This window comes from Pipra filicauda, unplaced genomic scaffold (assembly GCF_003945595.2).
Source record: "Pipra filicauda isolate LSUMZ 115617 unplaced genomic scaffold, ASM394559v2 scaffold103_size3290846_pilon, whole genome shotgun sequence".
Taxonomy (NCBI): Eukaryota; Metazoa; Chordata; class Aves; order Passeriformes; family Pipridae; genus Pipra; species Pipra filicauda.
Window position 1 is genome coordinate 1,835,783 of NW_024103474.1, and position 21,352 is coordinate 1,857,134.

At 45.7% G+C, this 21,352-nt stretch overlaps 2 protein-coding genes across 8 annotated transcripts in view; both read left to right on the top strand.

The window, feature by feature from the left end:
• POC1A (POC1 centriolar protein A) overlaps nucleotides 1-21,352 on the top strand; it is a 57,445-nt gene that overhangs the window by 752 nt on the left and 35,341 nt on the right. For 2 of the 7 annotated variants that reach the window (XM_027727290.2, XM_027727298.2), the window contains exons 1-7: nucleotides 8,172-8,241; nucleotides 9,433-9,517; nucleotides 10,207-10,378; nucleotides 13,005-13,184; nucleotides 14,270-14,377; nucleotides 15,680-15,795; nucleotides 20,160-20,293. In XM_027727290.2, the coding sequence (XP_027583091.1) occupies nucleotides 8,224-8,241; nucleotides 9,433-9,517; nucleotides 10,207-10,378; nucleotides 13,005-13,184; nucleotides 14,270-14,377; nucleotides 15,680-15,795; nucleotides 20,160-20,293 (813 nt within the window). In that variant the 5' untranslated portion in view covers nucleotides 8,172-8,223. Of the gene's footprint in view, nucleotides 1-8,171; nucleotides 8,242-8,962; nucleotides 9,131-9,432; nucleotides 9,518-9,700; nucleotides 10,120-10,206; nucleotides 10,379-13,004; nucleotides 13,185-14,269; nucleotides 14,378-15,679; nucleotides 15,796-20,159; nucleotides 20,294-21,352 lie in introns of those variants that run through there. The other 5 variants (XM_027727311.2, XM_027727319.2, XM_039378961.1 and 2 more) reach the window with 5 other exon arrangements.
• On the top strand, nucleotides 5,632-7,684 carry LOC113991219 (heat shock transcription factor, Y-linked-like). Its single transcript, XM_027727342.2, has 2 exons — nucleotides 5,632-6,272; nucleotides 7,285-7,684. Exons 1-2 carry the CDS (start codon nucleotides 5,970-5,972, stop codon nucleotides 7,435-7,437), a joined length of 456 nt encoding a protein of 151 aa, XP_027583143.2. The 5' UTR covers nucleotides 5,632-5,969; the 3' UTR covers nucleotides 7,438-7,684.

A 21,352-nucleotide genomic window follows, 5' to 3' on the forward strand; every position in this document is an offset into this window, starting at 1 on the left:
GAATGCCAAGCAGATGCATTTAAGGAGTACAGGGTTACCTGACTGCTCGTGTCCACACTGAAACTGCTGAAAAATAATGGTATTTGGCTTTTGAAAGCAGTTGTTCTCCTTTTGAAAATCCTACACTGCTCTGTCCCCAGAGGGCAAAACCCCAGGGGCGGCGACGACTGAACACAATTTTCACATAATGCTTTAGCCTGAGCTTTAGGTTCCATACAGCCCTCAGAGGCCTCTTCTGTGTCCATGCTCCTCCTCTTTTGCAATTCAGAGTCCTAGTTCTTGTAGCTTGGGGTTTTCCATCTTGGGAGGATGGCAACTAACTCTTCTCCTTTGCCTGTTTTAGATCCTCTACTACTATAACCCCTGCTTCAACAGAGCACATCCCTGGCTGGTGGAAAGGTGCAGGAGGAGAGCTGCCCTCAAACGGAGAGCCCTGGGTGCAGCAGAGTTGGGTGAAAGGCCCCTTCAGAGGCCCAGAGGGTCAGTCTGTGGGAACATGCAGGTGTCTACTAAAGCCCACCCATGCCCACTGGCAGCTGCTCCCTTGCTTCCAGAGCCCGATGGAGCACAGTACAGATATAAAGTCTAATATAATTAATTATAGATAAAGCCTAATATAGTTGGCAATAAACTGTTTGAACAATAAGCCTTTTCCAGTTGTTCTGCCCTTTTTGAACAGTGGAAAACACTGCTCTTCTGTGGCCTTATTGTTCCCACTTGTCCTTATGTGGCCTTAGCAAGACAAATGTCCCAGCACAAGCATGTGGAAGTGTTATGGTAGTACCAAGAGGTGCAGCAAAGGCTGAGCTCCTGTTGGCACTGGACAGAAGGGCAGCCAGATGCCTCTTCTCCCTGAGGATGAAATGCTGGAAGGGCAAATGACCTGTGCAAGGAAGCGACTGGTTTGGGTGATGGGCAGTGGGCTAAACTCACTCTCTGGTTCTGCCTGCCTCAAACTGGCTTGGAAATACTTCACTGCAGAAGGGACTGGCTTTGCTAACTACAGTCTGTTCACAGGGGGGAAAGTGCTGTGGGGGAAAAGGTCAGGGGTGTGCCACAGATTTAATGCTGGTTGGAACCACGGCTACTCTGATGTTTTGCAAACAGAGGCATCTTTCCCTTCAGCATGTAAAGGTGGCAAATGTAACAGATATTTAGGGTTGTTCTGCAGTCTGCCCTGGTCACATTGATCTGCCATTCCTCTCCACAGCGTGCAGGAATGGTATGTGGGAAGGAGAGCAGGCAGCCACCCTGGGTCTTCAGGAGGAGCAAGGCCCCTGGGACTGTAGAGCTTTAGAAGAAGGACCAGGCAGTTTTGTGCTTGTCTGTGCTGACCAAACAGTGCTGTCAGCAGGAGTTTCTCTAGGAAGGTTGATGTCCCCCTCCCCACTCTGCTCTCAGCATACCTGACTGTTCATCCTTTAGCTCTTCCCATGTAACACCTTGCGTGGAAATTCGATACCTGTCTGTCAGCAGGGGCAGACTGATACACTCCTCTGAGTGAGGACCTGGACTTGGGATATTTTGGAACAAAGACTCTTTCCATAAGATTATAGGCTTAAAAGTCAAGGCCAAACATGACCCAGCCCAGCGAAGAACATTGATTGGAAAGCAGCCTAATGGAGAGAAATGGAAACTGAGGCAACTGGCACTGGTAATACTGATCTGGTTTGGTAGGTGGGTGGTGCTGGACTGTGCAGCATTACCAGCGCCAGGGTCTGTGTGGCAATGCCCCTGCTGGGTGTGGATGCCTCACACGTGGCCCACAAGTGGGGAATTCCGTGTCCCAAAGGTCTCAGCTTCACTCCTGTGAACTCAGCTAGCATTTTCCTAGTACCACTCTCTTTGCACTTTGGGTTCTGGGTTGATGCAATCATGAGTTCAGCGAAGCCTGAACTCCTCTCACCCCTGCAGGCACCAGCAGGGAAAGTTCAGGGACTGAAAGCAGCCACCTGCCCTTGATCAGCAAGATCAGCAGAGCTGGTGCCATTGGTACCAAAGAATTTAAAGGTGGGTTTGAGCTACATTCCTGTAACAGATTTTAGGATCTTATAATGGTTTAAGACACGAGAACCAATGTAAGTGGTCAGAGAAACTTTGTATATGCCAAGAAAGCTGATGATGGGATTCTTGCTGGATCCAGTTTGCCAGGTTTTCTCACTCCTGAATTCTTCTCCTTTAGGCTTGTTCTAGGAATTGTAGGCATGTGTGAGCTCCCTTCCCTCCCCCTCTCCTGGATGGCTGAAGAACTGTGTAGCTTCACACCGGGAGTAGCAGTGTATTCCTCTGGCACTCCAGCATATGTCCTGGTGTCACTGTGTCTCTGTCCCCTTGTCACCCTTCCCCTCAGCAGTGGTACAAATCACCCGCAAAGACAAGGCAGCAAATAAAACACGGTATTGCAATTAACAGGGTGCTTTCTGGCTCTGTGTCCAGCAGTTGCTTCAGATCCGAGACAGAAATATTTTGTCTCGATGGTCCAAGCAGCTCCAGAGCCCAGGCTTTGCAGACCCTTTGCTTTACAACAGCAGACACCCTGAGCATGCTGAGGGCTGAGGAGGGTTAGCAGCTCCCCCAGCCCTGTCAGCTGGTTCCCGTTGTTGCTGTGATCAGCTCCTGTCACTTTCCTTCCCTCTTTTCAAGGCTCTGATAACAAGCACCTGGGGCACCCAGGTAACCTTTGGCTGAGCTTCCTATTTAAACTCCCATGGCTTTTGCTTCATTGCCTGGTTGTTACGCAGCAGTAAAGATGTGTTCTGATAGCAGCAGAGGCTGCTCCCCTCCCCTTTCCCCTCTTATGCAGGATCAAAGCTCTCTGAATTTGCTTGAACAAATTTGCATTTAGGTCAGTGAGAGACTTACTTGAGGGAAAGATTTTTCTTTCCCTGTCTTTTTCTTAACTCTGTAAGAAAGGATAATAAGCACAAAGGCAGGTGGGAGAAAAAAACCTGTGGTCTATAAATAATTGGATTTGGCACACATGGGAGGACAAAGTCATTAGTAAGAGAGAAAATAGCTGATGTGGTAGCAAGCTACATCTTCAGTTGATGTAAAGCAGCCTCTCCCCATGGAAGCGATGGGACTATGTCACTGCCATCAGCTGAGCTGCTTGGTGGACCTGTTCCCCTCTGCAGTGCCCAACCTGTCTGCAGCTGCCTTCTTATGCAGCAGCAGTGAGGGAGGTTGAACAGCAAGTCTCTGGAATACCAATCTTCATTTTTTGGCTCCTTGTAGCTATGTGCTTAGGTTGCCTAAGTCCCTGCTGTGCTCTCAGGATGCAAAGTGGCAATAACAGGGTGGCGGTCACATCCCAGATGGTCATTTTGACATGTGCCAAAGCATTGCAGGGTTGGTTGCTCAAGGCTCCTGCCTCCATCTCTAGTGTGCATTGGGATGGGACACAAAACAGCTGTGGAAGACCCTGCTGGGATTGTGGTGGTCATGGGGATAGGATGACCTTGTTCTGAGAGTGCTGCTAGCAGCTGGGAGACCTGGGAATAGTCGCTGGTTCCATCTTAGCTTGTGCACACTGCCTTGACCAATTCCACATCTTTTGGGGCTTTCTCTGTAGATGGTAAAAACTTCTTCCCTCCACTGGTCTTGTTGAGCCCCTCAGCTTTTTCAAATCTCATACATTGCCCCTCAGTTGGAATATTCTCAAAACTGCACAGGTATGTGTAGAGACTGACGTGCCCAGCAGTTTAAGTATTAACAGGACACGTGAGAACTGGGGTTTGCAATATAGAAGTGGTAAACATTCAGTTTGGTTGCTAAACTTAGACCCACTCACCCTAGTGAGAAGTTCACAGCTTTCTGTGAACTGGATTGGGCTCAAAGTCAAAGGTTAATTGTAATTTCATGGAAGAATGACTCACCTGAATTCTGGGTGGGTCTGATGCTCTGCAAGAGCTTTGCTGCTTTGCAGCGTGCAGGGACCACAGCCCTGGCAGGGCTGGCAATGCAAGGCTCTGTCGATGTGACAGAGGTGGCAGATCCTGGGCTTCTGGTCTCTTCCTGATTCACGGTGATACAAATAAGGCCAGGGAAAATACCAGATAAAACCCACTGGGAAATACCAGATAATGTCTAGGTCGCAAGCTGTGAAGTGGCATTTTAAAGAGGCGAGCTCAGCGCTTTTTCCGCCCAGAATTATGGTAGTCCTCACAGAGAAGCTGACTGGTTTGGCCTGATTCATCTTTAATGAAATCATGTTGCATTTTATCCCATTTTCCTGCCCATTTCTCCCTCTTTAGCAAGCGGACGCTGCCGGAAGCCCCCGCCTGCCCCCCGGTGGCCACCTGAAGGACGGCAGGAGTCCCTCCAGCCGGGGTGACACCGCGGGGACAGCACAGGGCCCGAGGTCCTTCTCCCTGCCCACACCCCGGGCAGATAATGCCACAAAGATGTTTAAATGGCTGACTATCCAAGTGGCTATCCAAGACCCCACCGCCTCCACCACTGGACCCGGTGTGTGCCCATTGTTCCTGAGGGCCCTTTTTTTCCCCCAAGACCTTGGCATGAATATTCTTTAACTGTTTTTCTTTTGACATGTGTCCTGGACTGCCACAGGTGGGAATGACTTGCCAATGGGCTGCTGTCACCTCTGGCTGTTGGTGTTGAGCAGTGGCACCCCAGGGCTGATGACTTGGTAAGAAGTGGCCATCCATGGCTACCAGTGTATTATCTAGAAGGTGGGTTGGGGTTTTTTTGGGTGGTGGAATCCTTCAATTGAAGGAAACGTTCCCACTTCATGTTTTTATCAGTGGGAGTGCAATCACATGTTTCTGGTTTTCTGTTGCTCTAGAATGGATTGTAAAAGGCTTCCTTAGTGCCTTAGGCATATTTAGAATCATTTATGTGTTCTGTTTTATTTCCTTGCAGAGAAAAAAAAGCTAATACTCAAATGCCAAAGCATTTAATGGGGAACAGCTCAGGCAATGCTGGAAACTGCTTCAAATTTCTAGATCCAAAATCCATAGCTATGTGGGCAGAAAGGCCATGTCTGAGGGAGGAATGTTTTTTTCAGACACAGTAACTCAAAGGGCAGGGGGAATGCAGAGCTTTTCAGGCACAAACACCCTTGAATCAGCCAACTGACTATGGCAGGAGGACAGTGCAGCAGGGAGAAGGATGGATGGCTTCCCTGCAAAGAGCAGTTCATGGGATTGTGTTCATGGCTTTATGAACAAAGCAGGAGTGATTCAGAAAAAGGGAACCAGAACAGCTCCTGACCCAAGGATGCCTGAGTGAGGGTTTGGGCTTTGCTCCCCCAGCCCCTGATTGCTGGGCCATTCATGGCTGGAGAAGATGACACTGCTTTTGGGTCTCCTTCCAGAAACAGTGTGTCCCCTGCTCCATCTCTCCCACGTGGTTTTAAATCCACTAGTTAAAAATAGAAAAGGGCAATCCCTTTCGAGCAGTTTGCAAGGACAGTGGGCTGACATCAGGGAATACCTGCTGCTTTGGGGCAGGGGATATCAGGAAAAGGATTGTCCCTACTGGAGCTGCTGCTTCTGCATTGCAGTGCCCAAGGGAGAAGGATTAAGGACAAACCTGCAGGTGTCAGAGAGGCCCAGCTGGAAAGCTTCCCAAAGGGGGCACTGGGATGCCCAAGGCTGCAGCCACCCCTGCTCCTCCCCGGGGACCCACTGCTGGGTGCAGCCTCTCTTTGCCTGCAGCCCACCACCACAGCTCTGTGGACTGCTGGGCTCTGCAGTCCCACCACCACCGGTGCCTCTGGGAGGGAGAAGCAACAAGTGCCCTCCAGCAGCTTCTCCTTAGGCTGCTCCCCTCTGCCAGGGCACCAGTGCCAACCATCACTGAGATGTCACCTGCGATGTCCCCACTCCACAGCACGGACACCACAGTGACATGTCAGAACATTCCACTGGAACCCGCAGTCCACTGGTGCCAGTTGGCCTTTGCCTTCTGACTGGCAGGACACGGGTGAGCTGTCCAGGGACGTGGCCATGGAGGGAGAGTTCTCCTCCCTTCGCTTTCCGCAGAAACTTTGGAAAATGCTGGAAAGTAGCAGGTTTCTGTCAATTTGGTGGAGCGAAGGTGGAAAATGTGTGGCCATTAACAAAGATCTTTTCGAAAAGGAGGTGCTGGGTAGGGCAGGACCTCAGCGGCTTTTTGACACACAAAAAGTGAAAAGTTTCATGCGACAGCTGAATGCGTACGGATTCACCGAAACAAAACGGGATGACCAGAGATCTGCCTCCCTGCCCGAATTTCTGGCAGAGGAAGCAGCAGTTTCTGCTCACAGCCAGGTACAGCAGCTGCTCTGCACATCAACTAATGCTTGGAATAGTCTTGGGGGAGAGAGGGACCTGCCCAGAAGGACCTTATTAGGTCTCATCATAGAGGGCTGTTTGTGGGTGGAGAAGCCACTTCTTACAAGGGGTCTCATAAAAAGGAGGGCAGAGGGTGACAGGACAAGGGACAATGGTTTTATACTGAATGAGAACAGGTTTAGATTGGATGTTAGGAAGAAATGCTTTACTGGGATGGTGGTGAGGCACTGGAACTTGTTGCTGAGAGAGATTTTAGATGTCCCATTCCTGGAAGTGTTCAAGGCCTGGCTGGCTGGGTCCCTGAGCAACCCAATCTATTGAATGGCATCCCTGCCCAAGGCAGGAGGGTTGGAACGAGGTGATCTTGAAGGTCCCTTCCAACAAAAACCATTTTGCGATTCTGTGATGGAGGAGATGGAGGTGGGAATGAGAGGTCTGGTTTTCATTTTGTTCTCAGGCCGTGCTCAGGCAGGTTTGAGTTAGTCTTTCTGACTACTAGAAATGCAGATAAGACACAGTTTGGTGAGATCTGCTGAGTCTGAGCCCATTAAAGGGAAAGACAGACTCAGCATAACCTGATTTCTCCGAATGTCTTTGCTCTGTGTCTTGCTGTACCAAATCTGAAACCTTCCTGCAGCACCTGCTGAATGCCAAGCAGATGCATTTAAGGAGTACAGGGTTACCTGACTGCTCGTGTCCACACTGAAACTGCTGAAAAATAGTGGTATTTGGCTTTTGAAAGCAGTTGTTCTCCTTTTGAAAATCCTACACTGCTCTGTCCCCAGAGGGCAAAACCCCAGGGGCGGCGACGACTGAACACAATTTTCACATAATGCTTTAGCCTGAGCTTTAGGTTCCATACAGCCCTCAGAGGCCTTTTCTGTGTCCATGCTCCTCCTCTTTTGCAATTCAGAGTCCTAGTTCTTGTAGCTTGGGGTTTTCCATCTTGGGAGGATGGCAACTAACTCTTCTCCTTTGCCTGTTTTAGATCCTCTACTACTATAACCCCTGCTTCAACAGAGCACATCCCTGGCTGGTGGAAAGGTGCAGGAGGAGAGCTGCCCTCAAACGGAGAGCCCCAGGTGCAGTAGAGACGGATGGAAGACCCTTCAGAGGCCCAGACAGTCAGCCTGGGCAGTGAGGGCAAGCAGGGCTGGGCTTCACACAGGAGTCTTTCACCCGTGAGGACTGCACCGACCAAGGGATGTGCTGAAGCACCTCCCAGCATCTGCAGCCCCAACCCTGCACGTGGGCCCCAGACGTGGCACGTCCCCGAGATTGCAGAGATAATTTCTAATTAAAAGCGTTGTTACTAAATAGAGCCGAACAGAGTTGGAATAAAAAGATTTTAGTTGAGTTGGTATTAAACCGTTGGAAGAACAACCCTTCCCAGTTGTCCTCTGCTCTTTGCACGACCCCGGGGTGAGACCCCATTTGCCCGCCCACAGACCCCAGCAGAGGCAGCTCATCTGCCACCAGCTGAGCCATTTATTGGAAGAGCCCAGCCCGGAATTATAGCCTTAGAGAGCACAGGTGTGTGTTACTCCGCTGGCCGAAACCCAGGGATCTTCTCCACCAGGCTCTGGACCCACCCGATCCCGAGAGCAGGAGTCGGGCAGAGGACTCCGGCGGTTGGGCACTGCCACAGGCACCAAGCACCAAGCACCAAGCCTGCCCAGAGTAACCGATGTAACAGAGCGGGAAGGAGCTGAGCTTCCCTAACGCCGCGAGCACCCTGACGGGGCCGGCTGTGCTCAGAGGGAGCGGCTTTCACGGCAAGGGCTTCTTTTACTGCCGTGAGGAGCCCGGGGACGCGCCCCCGGAGCCGCCATGGCGGCCCCTCGCGGCCGGGCCCGCCCCCCGCTGGGCGGGGCCGTTGCTACGGGGCGCGCGCGGCGCGGGAAGCGAACGGCGGCCGCGGGGCGTCATGGCCGCCGTGTGCCTGGTGAGGGGCGGCCGGGCCGCCGGAGCGGGGCCTCCGGGCACGGCGGGGTGTCGGGGCGGTGCGAGGGGTCCCCGGGTGTGTCGGTGGGGGGCGGCTCTTGGGCCGTTGTGTCGCAGCCGGGGGGGTTGGAAGGCAGGGCTGGTGCCGGCCCAGGGGTGTTTGGTGCTGTGCGGGGCTGTGGGGCCGCGGTGGCGGTGGGAGGCAGTGCTGGGGTTGGGAGGGGGGTTAGTGCTGATGGGGGGGGGGCTGTGGGGTGGCTGTGCAGGTGGGGCTGGGGGCAGAGGGGTTTGCTGGAGCTTGGTGCTGCCCGGGGAGCCCGGGGTGTCGGGGGTCTGTGGCAGCTGGGGCTGAGCTGTGCCTGTGTGTAGGGGCACCTCTGGGCTGTTCGGGGGGCTCTGGGTCTGGGGAGCGCTGGTGCTGGGTGTTGTGGGGGGAAGTCAGCCCTGTTCTGGGGCTGGGCTCCGGTTTGAGCAGGCTGGGGTTGTGGTCAAGTCCTGAAGGGCAGAAGGCTGTGGTGGGCATTGCCAGGAGGTCAGAGGCTGTGTGTGTGAGAGAGCAGGGGTTGAAGCCTGATGAGCCTGTCCTGGTGTCTGGGCGATTTTCAGGTGTTAAAAGCTCTTGTAATGGTTCTCTCGGGTTTTTGTTTGTTTTTCTGCCTGGCCTCAGGCTTTGTTTGGCCTTTGCAGCAAGGTGCTGTGTTCCCCAGGTGTAGGGGATGGGTAGTTGGTCAGTCTGTTTTGCTGCAGTTCTGATCCCTCCTGCCTGTTTCAACAGGTGTGGTAAATCTTGCAAATTTGCCTCTTCTGTACAAATAGTGGCCTCTTTGCTACACCTGAGCTGGGATGAGCAGCTATCAGAGCAAAGATGAGCTTGACTGCCTGCTCAGGTGGTATGGACCTGGCTTGTCTGTCTATAGTCAGCTTTGGGGTCTCTATACCAGCATCATAAAAATGCATGAAGGATTCGTGCAAAGTCACGTAAGATCCAAGCTAATAACAGCTTGGATAATTTGCCTCTTTTAAAGTTTGTGATACATGTGAAATTTGTGTTTTGTATTGTGCAGTGTTCTTGTCTCTGCCTGGCTTTTGTGGGGTGAATATGTGGTTTGGCTCACCTGTTGTAGAAATAAAATAGTTTTATTGTGCCAAGATGGTTCTTAATCTATGGTGTCTGAACATTGTTGTCTTCTAGGAAGATCCAACCCTGGAGAGACACTTCAAAGGCCACAGAGATGCTGTCACTAGCGTGGACTTCAGTCTCAATAAGAAACAATTGGGTAAATAGTCTGTGTTTTGGTGGCCAGATGGTAAAGAAAGAGCTTCTCTGCTCTATTTAGATGGAGAGAGGAGTGGAGGTACTGAGCTCTGCAACAACAAAAGGTCCTGCTGGCCCTTCCTGCTAACAGCAAACTGAGCACTGCTCTAGTCACCTTGCAAGCTTGTGTTTCTCATGTTGCTAAGAACTGCTGAGCTGACTTTGATCAGCGTTTTCAGAAGGGAGAGATGCTGGAGGGAGATGTAGCCAGGTTGTCTTTACGTCACCAACTCACTGCTCTCTGTAATCTGTGGTGTGTTACTTGATATTTAACCTGCTGCAGCTGACACCTGCCTCTGCTTCCCAATGAGAAAGTGACGAGATAACCTTCATTCACAGGCCTTCTGTGTATTCCATGAGTGTGTATTTAACTGGAAAAAGCTTTACAAACCTGTGTGGCTTTTGCCTCTGCAGCTGTTGCACGTCCAGGCTCTTGGAAGTGAATTGTCAGTCGGAGGCAATGCATGGCTGGCCTTGTTTTGTTCGAATTGCTAATGAAATACACAATGTGCAATACACTGGTGAAGCTTCAAGGACAGTGTACCTGAGACTGCTGGAAGCAGGGTAGTGAACTGAGTGTGAAATGTAGGTTTAGTGTAATTGGAGGAGAACTAAGGCAAGTTTGGTTTTGTTTTTCCTTTTTTATTTCAGCAAGTGGCTCGATGGATTCGTGCCTGATGATCTGGAGCATGAAACCTCAGATGAGAGCCTATCGCTTCGTGGGCCACAAAGATGCAGTGATGTGTGTCCAGTTTTCACCTTCTGGTCACCTGGTGGCTTCAGGCTCCAGAGACAAAACAGTCCGGTTATGGATCCCTAGTCTGTGAGCACCTGTTCCCTCCTGTCTCTCTTTGTGTTTTGACCATGGCTTGGGATTTCTCCTTGCTTCTTGGTGGCAGTTCTCCAGCTATGGGACTGGGATCTGTTAGAGGGAAAGTAGAACCACTTGATGTGAGGCCTCTGACAGAGGAGAGATAATTTGGTCTTGAAATTGTGTGGAAAACAAAACCAAAATCCTTTGCAAAGATTAAAATCCGTTGTAACTTCTTATGCTAATGTAACAAGCCGCTGATGTAACTTATCAGTGGTGAGCTGTTGGATTTTTCTTACTTAACACTTCCTGAAATAAACATAAACAGGAGAGTGCCGAAGGACTTGTGCTTGAAGACCTAATCTTGCTGCAAGGAATGAGAAGCATTTTGTGGCCAAGATGCAGAAAAGCACCTGCCAATGTTTCCTCTGATCTCTTGTTTCCCACAGTAACAGTGGAGTTGTTTCTCTGAATGGACAGGGATATGAATAGGGGTTGGAGATTCTTTTGCTTGTGAGCTTGTAAATTGCAACTGTCAGAAGACTAAAGGAAAAAAGCAGACCGGATGATTGTGGTGGCAGATAAAAGGCATTTAAAAAACAAACAAACAAAAAACCCCCAACAAAACTCAAACCTAACAAAGCCACACAAAATATATATACCCTTCAGGAACCTGGGAAAGCACTGTTTGTTTCTGATGGGTTCTTCTGTTATGATTACACATTGGAAACTTTATTTGGTCTATTAAACCTAAGTAATCTCTGTCATGGAACTGATGTGTTCTGAAAGTGACTTTTTAAAATTCATGATAAAAGTGCTTTTTAATATCTTAATTACAATGGAAATTACAATCTGCAAATTTTAATTCTACTTCACTATAAATTATTTTTGTAATTTACTTATTTTAGTTCAACTTTCCTATAAGGAATGATCACAAGGACATATTGGCATGTATGTTATTAAAAGGCACAAGGTGGATTAGGATTAAAATTTAACCTTGCTGCTCATCAATCCCCTACAAAGACGGAGACTGACTCTGTCGTTTTGCTGTCTCCAGAGCTGATCACACAGAATACTTAAAATAAATTACAGCACAAACTTGTTAGAGTTCTCAGAAGCTAATGTATATATTTTTAGAAAGGACTGAGATGTGATGGGAAAACTGAATGTGTTCTTGGGTGATTCTGTCCTGGTTGCTTAGCCATGTGAACTCTGAGGTCAAAACTGTACCTTTGGCTGTCAAGTCATGTCAGAAAAGGGCCACTGTGGAAAGGGAGTTATTGTTATGCCAGTTGTTGATACCTTGGTGCATGGCACCTGGAGTCTGTGTTTGTTTAATATTCTTTGTCAGTTTACCTTCTCCAAATATAACAACAGAGTGGGGATGTTGAATCAGGTTTGAGACCTTCAAATTGACACTTCTGCACTGTCATTAAAAGGGGAGAGAGAACCTGCCCCATGGTTTGTGGGGTAGGACTTTATTTCCAAATAATCTCAAAATTTACAGTCCCTTATTACAAGGGCAATATGTTACTGAAGGAGCTAATGCTGCTGTGGCTTTCTGTCTTTGGGAGTTGTTTTTTATGGGCCACAATGACAGAATTTTATAATTTCACGTTTCTGCATGAGATTTCTTCAGAGTTGTGGATATTCTGTAGTTTTGCACAGAAAGAAAACTTTCCTGAGAAGTAACCTTTACACTTGCTTGCCTTGTGGCAGACAGAGGATTAAATAAAACTAGGCAGCTCTGACCTTTTCTGAAGAGGGAGGGAATATTGCTGGAAGGTGGGTAGTATTTTGATTTTTTTGGCCTTTGTGGTTTTGGTAATCCTCAGCCTCAGTACAGAGTTAAATCCTAACGGAGAACGGAGTGAACCATCATGTTTTTCTCTTCTCTTCAATCTGTGAACATGGAGCTCCTGGTAGACTAAGAGTTCCATAAACCTGTTGGATCTCTAAATATGTTGCACTTTGTGTCTCTAAATATGCCTTACATTTATTTGCCAGAAGAATGCCTCTTGCATTTATGTGTAAAGAAGAATAACAGCGCCCTGACTCTGTTCTTGCCTGGCTGAGTTAATAGTGGTTTGCTCACAGTTGTACAGCATCAGGTGTGCTGAATTTAGTTCTGTTATTTCTTGTGTGGTGCTGCATTGGAATTGTCCACCTGGAGCTTGGGCCTTTACAGGAAAAGTTGTGAGGTCATTGCTTGCTTGGCTCTGTCCGGATGAACTGTGGAAAAACCTCCCTCCTCACCTGCCTTGCAGCAAAGGGCCAGGCAACAGCACCTCAACATCTTCTTTTATATTGATATTTCCATAAATATTGTTTAAAACAGTTGCACAAATTGGCAGTAGCATTTCTGCCCCCTTATAGGAAATGTGGGTTGTTTCCTGTTGGATTGGGCTCCAGTTTTGAACTGGAACAACTAGTTTTAGCTATCTATTCTGTATAGTTTGTGAAGCAGGAGCAAGTTTGGGGTTGATCAATGTTTTTTTCCTAGTGCAATCATGTACAGCTCCCATAGAAACTGTGGCTAATAGCACTGCTCAGTGCACAGCAGCTGTGTGTTTTCAGGAACATAATGCCTTTGCTGCCCTGTTGTGCAGTTTTTAAAGGGCTCTTTCCTTCTGTGCAGCAAAGGAGAATCGACTGTGTTCAAGGCTCACACGGCAACCGTAAGAAGTGTTAGTTTCTCCAGTGATGGCCAGTCCATAGTTACAGCTTCCGATGACAAAACAGTCAAAGTGTGGACGGTTCACAGGCAGAAGTTTCTGTTCTCACTGAGTCAGCACATCAACTGGGTTCGCTGTGCCAGGTGAGTACGGCCCTGTGACAAATGGACATGGGGATTTATCCCTCAAAGCAGGCACTGAGTGTCATGGGCTGGTGTAACACGTTTCTATTCAGGGTGATTCAAGTGTGTGTGGTGACTGAAATATATTGCTGACCTGCAGAGAGATCCCTTTAGATAACAGTCTGCACCCACTGTGTGTTTCTCTGTGATCTTTGTGAAGCAGAGACTTTCCTGCTTTGTGATTTCTTCTGTGCTTTGCTTTTACCTGGTAAAGCTTTTGTTCCTGTTGCTAACAGGAACAAAAGGAGAGATTTCTACTTTTATTTCGTCTTAGTTACTTTAGACTTATGCCTTTAGTTAAGATGATCACCTGTGCTCCTTCCAAAAGGCTGTAAGTGCTGCCCTAATAATAACATTACTTCCTGGTGACTGTCTCAGGTTTGGTTTTGAGGAGTTTTTTATGTATATATGTATCTAGGATAAAGCCACAGTTTCTCTGTAGGTGAAAAGTTCATTACAGTTCTGGAATGTGGTGGTGGCAGTGGCTGATAGCTCTGTAGATGCCCACAGAAGAGCAGAAGGGATGTTTTTGCAGTATGTCTGATGATGTTCTCTAGTTAGGGACTCAAGTCTTGATCCTTTAACGTGTGTGCCTTTGAAGAGAGATCTTGATTTGTCATGTATATAAGATTTTGAGATGGGAGCTTAATATGTTCCCCTAAGACACTAGAACGGGGAAGGTTCTGCTGCAACTGTTGCCCTGTGAGTAATTGTGTTGCTCTGAACTCTTGTGGCAAAGGCAGGAATTGTTTCGATTCAGGGTAGAGAAACAACTTGAGACACACTTAAATTGAAACAAATAGGACAGGAGATCTTAAGTCATACTCAGGACTATCCTGAGAGTTATTTTATGTGCTTGAGGAATTAGGGATAGTTTGGGGACTTACAGCTTGCTTTCTTTTCCATTTACTTAGTAATTGGGTTTTTAGTCTCACTGATGCCAGTGTGACTTCTTGAAGAACAACGGTATGTTTACCAGCATACTTTGACAGCTGGCCAAATCCAGTTGACCCTGTACACCTTAATTGCTATAACTCTTGTTTTAGGTTCTCTCCTGATGGGCGATTGATAGTGTCATCTAGTGATGATAAAACTGTCAAGCTGTGGGATAAGACCAGCAGAGAATGTATCCACTCCTTCTGCGAGCACGCGGGGTAAGTACCTGGGGGTGAAGTCTGAAACGGGGTGCTTGGTGAACATACACCTGGTTTGTGAAGTTCAGAGGTCCTCCTCCTGGCAATCCTTAAAACTGCTTAAAAATCCTTAGCACTTTGTTACAAAAGCAGCCAGTGTGGGGTGAGATGCAAAAGAAGCTTCCAGAATTTGTTGACCCTTTGTGACTGCTCCAAGTTGCAGCTGGGAGGGTTGTGTTTCAGTAACTGTTCAACACCTCAAGCCTCAGTTTCTTTGTGCTTATTTGTTTTTGGAGATGCTTAACTTCTTTATTTCCTCTTCTAGCTATGTTAAGATCTTTTATTTTGCTCTGAGTTGACATAAATTAAAAGTGGAAAAGTCTACTGGCTTGGATGCTTTGTTTCACCCTCAAAATTTTAAGTAACAAGGTTATTAAAAAAACCCCCACTTTGTATTCAGAAAAACAGCTGTTGAATTTGGAATGTTTAGCCACAGCAAAAAGTTCATTTGTCCAGAAACATAAAACAAGTCCTTAGAGAACTGACAAACTTCCTAATTCCTTGCTGCATTGAATTTTTAAGTACAAAGTTCTTTCCAGGTAATATCCAATGATTTTAAGACAAATTCAGACAACGTTATTTTTTCCAGTGCTCTTAAGAATATGGTTTGTCCAAACAACCTATTAAAATATCTCAACTTCTCCAGCACTTATTACAAGAATACTCAAAGGATAATTAATTTTATCCAATTTGTTGTGTGTATTGAGTGAGGAGTTACAGGATGCCCTTAACCAAAGATTCTGAAGGTTTTATTGTACTTACGTGTTTGGAATAAAAATTGATTTCATTCAGGTCCAGAAAGAAATTTGGCCTCAGCCTCACTACCTTCTAAGTGGCAATATATGATTTCAGGCACAAATTCACTAAGTTCCATCTTAAAATTAGTTAATAGAAGAAAAATATCTGTTCAGTCTTGTACACAGCGCTCTGGAAATAATGTTCATTTAATAGAGCATTATGGAAACATTAAATGAGCACTTGAAAATGTTGTTGTGACAGTTGGATCCATCAGATTTCAGGAGACTTGTGTCTACAGCTCCTACACCTGCAATGCATACTGTTGAGATGGTGTGTTTAGGTAGGATCCTGCATTCTGCTTGGGGTTAGGAGCAAGGCTTTAAGAGAAATTCAGCAAAATGAATTTTCAGATCACCTCCTCCTTAATCTTCAATGAGTCATAATGTAGCTTCCCTTCCGGAAAAGGCTTTTCTGATCTTTAGCAAGAGCTGAGTGTTAACAGTTGGGTTGAATTGCCCTTTGCAGGTTTGTGAATCACGTGGATTTCCATCCCAGCGGTACGTGCATCGCCGCGGCTGGTACGGACAGCACGGTGAAGCTGTGGGACGTCAGGATGAACAGGCTGCTTCAACATTACCAAGGCAAGTTAAGACCTTACACAAGTTGAAACTTTCCTTGTATTAATATGAATTGCTCTGAAGTCCAAGGAATGTTTCTCCATCACCTGCTGCCTGTCCGAAAAGGCACTGGGTGAGGCCTGCCTTCACCAGACATCAAGCCTTTTTTCACCAGACATCATGCTTTGCTTTGTGTTAGCTCCAAGGCTGATTCTGAAGCTGTCCCGTGTTGCAGGTTGGCATGGATGTTTGGCTCATGCTCACTGTTCTTGAGGAGATGGTGTGCAGTAAAAAAAGATGTGGTTTTTTTCCTCTGAATAAGCCTATAGGAGGAGTCAGAGGTATTCCAGCAAAACAAAAGTTAAAGTTCTTTATGAGAAAATTAGGAAAAGTTAAAAGAGGAAAATGAAATCAATCAATTGCAATTTTGTACCATGATCTGTGTTTACAGTTCCTTCTCCAGAGTCTGTTTTGTTTTCAGCTTCCAGAGTTAGCTTTGACCAAGTTACAAGTCGTCCGGGTTGGCTTGCCCATGGAGTAGCTAGCTTTTATATCTAGGAGTCTAAATGTTTGGAGTTTATTTTTTTTTCACCTAACCTTCCAAATGGCATTTCCTCCCATTACCTGTCCTTGTCCAACTGATTAGTGCTGCTCTATGGTAGAAATGGATAGGAGAAGGCTGCTTTCCCATCCCTGTAAGCTTCTTCGAGATTGATTGACCTGTTCTGTGCATATTAATTTCTTGAGCCTAAATGTGGCTTTTCTTTCCTTTACTAATAACAGTTTTTAAGGCTGCTCTGGTATTTTTAAATAGATACATTCTCAAACACTGTATCCTGTGTTGAACTTAATTTTGCTAACTTTTCCTGAGGACTGTTTCTGGTGTGCTCGTAAAGATCAGAAATCAGAGACACGAGGCTGGAGGTTGGTGTGTTCTTTCTGCCATCCACATCAGCTACAGTGGGTTCCTGCTGTGACAGCCTCACAGCTTCAGTTACTCTTATGGATCACAGTCACTCCCAGTTCTCTGATAGTTAACAAAATCTAATAGAAATCAAACTTTTTGATGACTGTTGTTCCAGTTCACCAGTATTGAGCATACAATCACAGTGATGAATTCTGAACTGTGATTCTTTGTGTAATAGGTATTGTTAACTTGTGGCCCATATCAAAACTTGGAAATGCCTTCCTGAAGTCTTGTTGCTAAAATCAGTAGTGTGTTTAAATACTTGGGCAGTGTCAGGTTGTCCTTTTAACCTGCTTTATCAGCTTTTCAATGGTGGCAGGATCTGCAGTGCATGTTTCCAACCACAGTATAACTTGGCTCAAAAATCATCTCTTCCTGCTTTCCACTTAACTGCTGTTAAATTGTCCAAATCTAATGTGGTTTAGGTTTGGCTGCCAGGTCTATTTTTTGTCTTGGAATTTCACATTTCCCCAGTATCCCACCCTGAATGACATTTTAGTGTGACACCCTTGCTACTGAAGCGATCATTTCCTCACTCATTGTGAGTGTTATTTTTACAGCTACTGTGTAAATCCTATTTGTGTAATAAACTTTGAACTAAAAATAGTCATAGAAGCTGAAGAAACCTAAAATTGCAGTGGTGGCTGTTTTGAGGCACTTCATGCACCTATGGCCACAAACTGATGTGTTTGTAATGTGTTCTGGAGATGTGTTTACAAATCCCCCTGTTCTGAGGGTTTATACCTGTCCTTTTGGGTAAATCTGATGTAGTTTTGTGGCTCCCATGTGAGGCTGCCAGCCCAGTCCCACTAGATGGCACCTCTGCCTTCAGAACGTGCTGGTGCTGCCTGATTTCCAGGGAATCCATTTTAAAGATGGAGCTCCATGGAGGAGTTAACAGATAAGTAGCCCTGCCACAGGCTCTTGCGTCTTAAATTTGGGCTGTTTTCCAACACTGATTAGTCTTTTAGCAGTACTGCTCTCGTTGCCAGGACTTGTTCCAACTGTGACATTTGTAAATGAAAATTGGAAGTAGAGAGCAAGCTGCAAAACCTTTTGTATGGTGTGTTTTTCTTTTAGCCAAGTGAAGTATGCTCTGGTCACGTTTGCTGTACAGTAGAACAGACATTAAACTCTTTTGTACAGTAGATTTTGTACAGCCCTTACAAAAATGGCCAGTGTTTATTGCCTGACATTTTTTTCCCTGCCCAAAGTTGTGTGTGGGACACATCTGTAGCAGGTCTGTGGAAACAGCTCTAGCCTGTTTTTTTATTGCTGTTTAAAAAGAATAATTGGTACTTTTATCCCGTTTGGATGGGGCTGATGGTAGTTACCTGTTCAGTAGGGACTGTGGCTATGTCAGGTCCATCCTAATTTATCTTCTCACTGGTGGTTACTAAGGGTTGCATTCCCTTATTACATAAAAGTAGTATTTTGAGGCTTGGGACAGTGATGTGCAGTCACTACAGGCTGGCAGGGCTCAGTTTTAGTTGTTAACCCCAGTATAAGTCTCCTTAAAGTCTGTTATGTTGCTCGGGCTTGGCTGGCAGAAGGGTGGCCTTGTGGCAACAAGTCACTGGGACATCCCACCTCGTGCTGCACTGGATTTATTGTTGAAGTCATCAAGTGAAGTTGCAGAATGTGTTGGCAAGTTTTCGGAGGGACGTTGTGAATGGTCTTGTGGGAGGTCTGAGCTGGTTTGGTAGAAGGGAGATGAAGTTTTCTCTGAGCTTGCAACAGCCAAGAACTCCTTGGGCACAGAAGCTCCCACGGAAGCCCCAGTCTGTGTGACTTCTTTCCATTATGGAAAGGGTTTTTTGTGAAGCTGGAAATTATTCACTGTCTGGAACTTGGAAGATATGATATATCATCAACTTCATCTATTTCTGGTGTGATTCCTTTCAGGACTTGCCTTAATTGACAAGATATGTTTGCCTCTATCTGAATGTAGACACTGATGGGGTGGGGAATATTACAAATCAGAATAAAATTTTCAAGGGAGAAAGGCATTTAGCACTCTTTCACGAGAAAAAACTCCACACAGACCTTTTTCTGCTTTAATACATAGTGTAATACAGGGCTGGGGCAGTAGAGGAAGATCTAGCTGTGTGATAGAGACAGTATTCACCAGGAAGAATAACTATTCAGAAGTTACCTGTGTTAAGGTTTTCTTCTGTGTTTTTCAATAGTTCAGGTCAAGAGGAATTAAGTTTTCAGCACTTAAGCTGAGGTATTTAGTGTTCCTGAGAGTTTCAAAAGCAGAGGCATTCTGTTTTACAATTGAGCAAGGTTATTTCAGATATCTGCTTCAAATCCCCATCTGCAAAAAAATGGTTGTAGTGTTTTAAAATTGAATTTTGAGGGTGTTTTTAACATGCACTATGGATTTAAAATGCACAGTAGACTCTCAAAGGACTATAAATTTAGTTTGGTGTGATGTATTAGGAGTAGTAGATTTGAGATACCAGAACATTTGGAGGGCACAGAGTATAATTAAGAATAATTGGATGGTTAAATCCTTCCTCAAGCCTCGTCTTAATATTCTGTAATGTCACATACGCTCGGAAAGCTGTGCATATGTAAAGTACTGCATGTTCTCATAAATAAATATGTTCAATAGCCTGTTTTGTGAAAGTTCGGGGAAGGAAAAAAAGCCATAAATCAGATGTTTAATGTCAAACTTAAGTGAAGTTCGCTGTAACTTTTTTTCCTAGAACATTTCCTCTAGTTCTTTTCAAAATAGCTCTTGGGCTTCATCTTCATGCAGGGAGGATTGCTTTATTGGAAGTTTACACTCTTGATAGTTTGTCTCTTCATGCTTGTTTTAAATATTTGGTGAGACAAATTGGATGTCTGAAGAAATAATGCTTATACTGGACCATTTTCAAGTTGCTGATTCTTATTATTTCTCTTAAACCCAGTCTTGGCTGGAGTCGGGTAGTAAACCAAAAGAACCTGTGTAATGTCAACTCTGAGTGTTTTTCATTGTAATTTTGGTCCTCTCAGTGCATTAGCATATAGATTTTAATCTAGAATGATTTGGGAGCGAGAACAGCAGCTCCACAGTAGTAAAATATGTCAATGTCCAGCGCTCTCACAGAATCCTATTGCTGACTTGCACATATAGTACATTTTGGAGCCATGCTGGAAGCTTTCATAGCATTAAATCTCCCAGAATAATTGGCAAAGCTTCCTTTTTCCTTTCAGTAAAGTAGTGCCTATTTTTACAAGAATTCAGTACTGTTCTTGTTCTCCAGTGCTTTGAAGAGCTTTTGTGGAATGTTTTCCCCCATGATAATTTTCCTGTTAAACTTTATAACAGAAAATTGGAATGTGCTTGTGCTTTATTTTATTCTTTTTGCCTTGGGCTTATGTAAACTGGTTTTGGTGAATGTTATATATGGTTTTTTTCCATCCTTAGTGCACAGCTCTGTGGTCAACAGTCTTTCCTTTCACCCCTCTGGAAACTATCTGGTTACTGCTTCCAATGATTCAACTCTTAAAATTCTGGACTTGCTAGAAGGAAGACTTCTGTATACTCTGCATGGTCACCAGGTGAGGCAAAGCCTTTTATACAGTAATGTACAAACTGGTAACAAACTGGGCATATCTGTGCTTGAGGCTTTTGCTTTTCATGGCCAAAAATTGTTTGAAAACCTCCTTGTGTAAAATTACCATTATAACACTGCTAATAGTCTTTGAGATCATCACTGTTTTGAAGGGAAGGTCTATGGGAAGGGAAGGAGGTAAGGCAGGAATGGAGAGAATGAGCAAGCAGGAACCAAAAGTGAGCTCCAATATTGAGGATTCAAGTCGAAGAGAGAAGGAGCTCAGTCAGGGCAGAGCCCCAGACTCTGACCCTGGGTCTGTCTCACACTCTAGTGCAGCTCTGTCTCTCTCTCTCTCTAGAGTCCTACAAATAATACTTGGCCCCCTGACACAGGTGTTGTGAAGATAAAGGCTGTTCACTTGGCAGGACACTTGAGGACAGTAATGATAAAATAAAGGAAATCTATTTTGGGATGTGATTTGGGAACGTGTTTTCATTTTGTTAATGGAGTGAATTAAATAATTGAAGGTGATAAATGCTGCTGGTGGGTTAAGTTTAACTGATTGGCCTATTAGTATTATGCTTCTGGATGTGTTGCTTGTAAGGTTAATTGTATGAATGCTTGGAGCTCTCTTTCTAAATCTTAAATGAGAATAAATAGACTAATTTCATTGTCAGTGCTGAGTGGGGTGTGAAAAAGCAGGCCTGCCTTAAAGGTTCCCTTTCCAAAGGACAAAGAGAACAGAAATTCTTAACCCACTTGTGTCTCTTTTCAAGTGGGGGCTGAGTTTTAAAGCATAAAAACTCTCTGGGGAAAATCACAGCCTGAAGTTTTTGGGGTGATGAGGATGCTTCTGGACAAGAGTGGTAGCTGTGTAAGCTGTAAAATGGATAATTCTGGCTTCTTGTGGCTTTGTTTAGTGACTGCTTTGTCTGATGTCTAAAAAGGTCAAGTTCGTTCTGTAACTTCTCTTTTGTTATACGTAAGTAAAAAGTTTTCTCCGTTTTTGTAATATTAATGGAATGTAGGACAACCTCATACTTAAGCCTTTCCATGAAGCAGA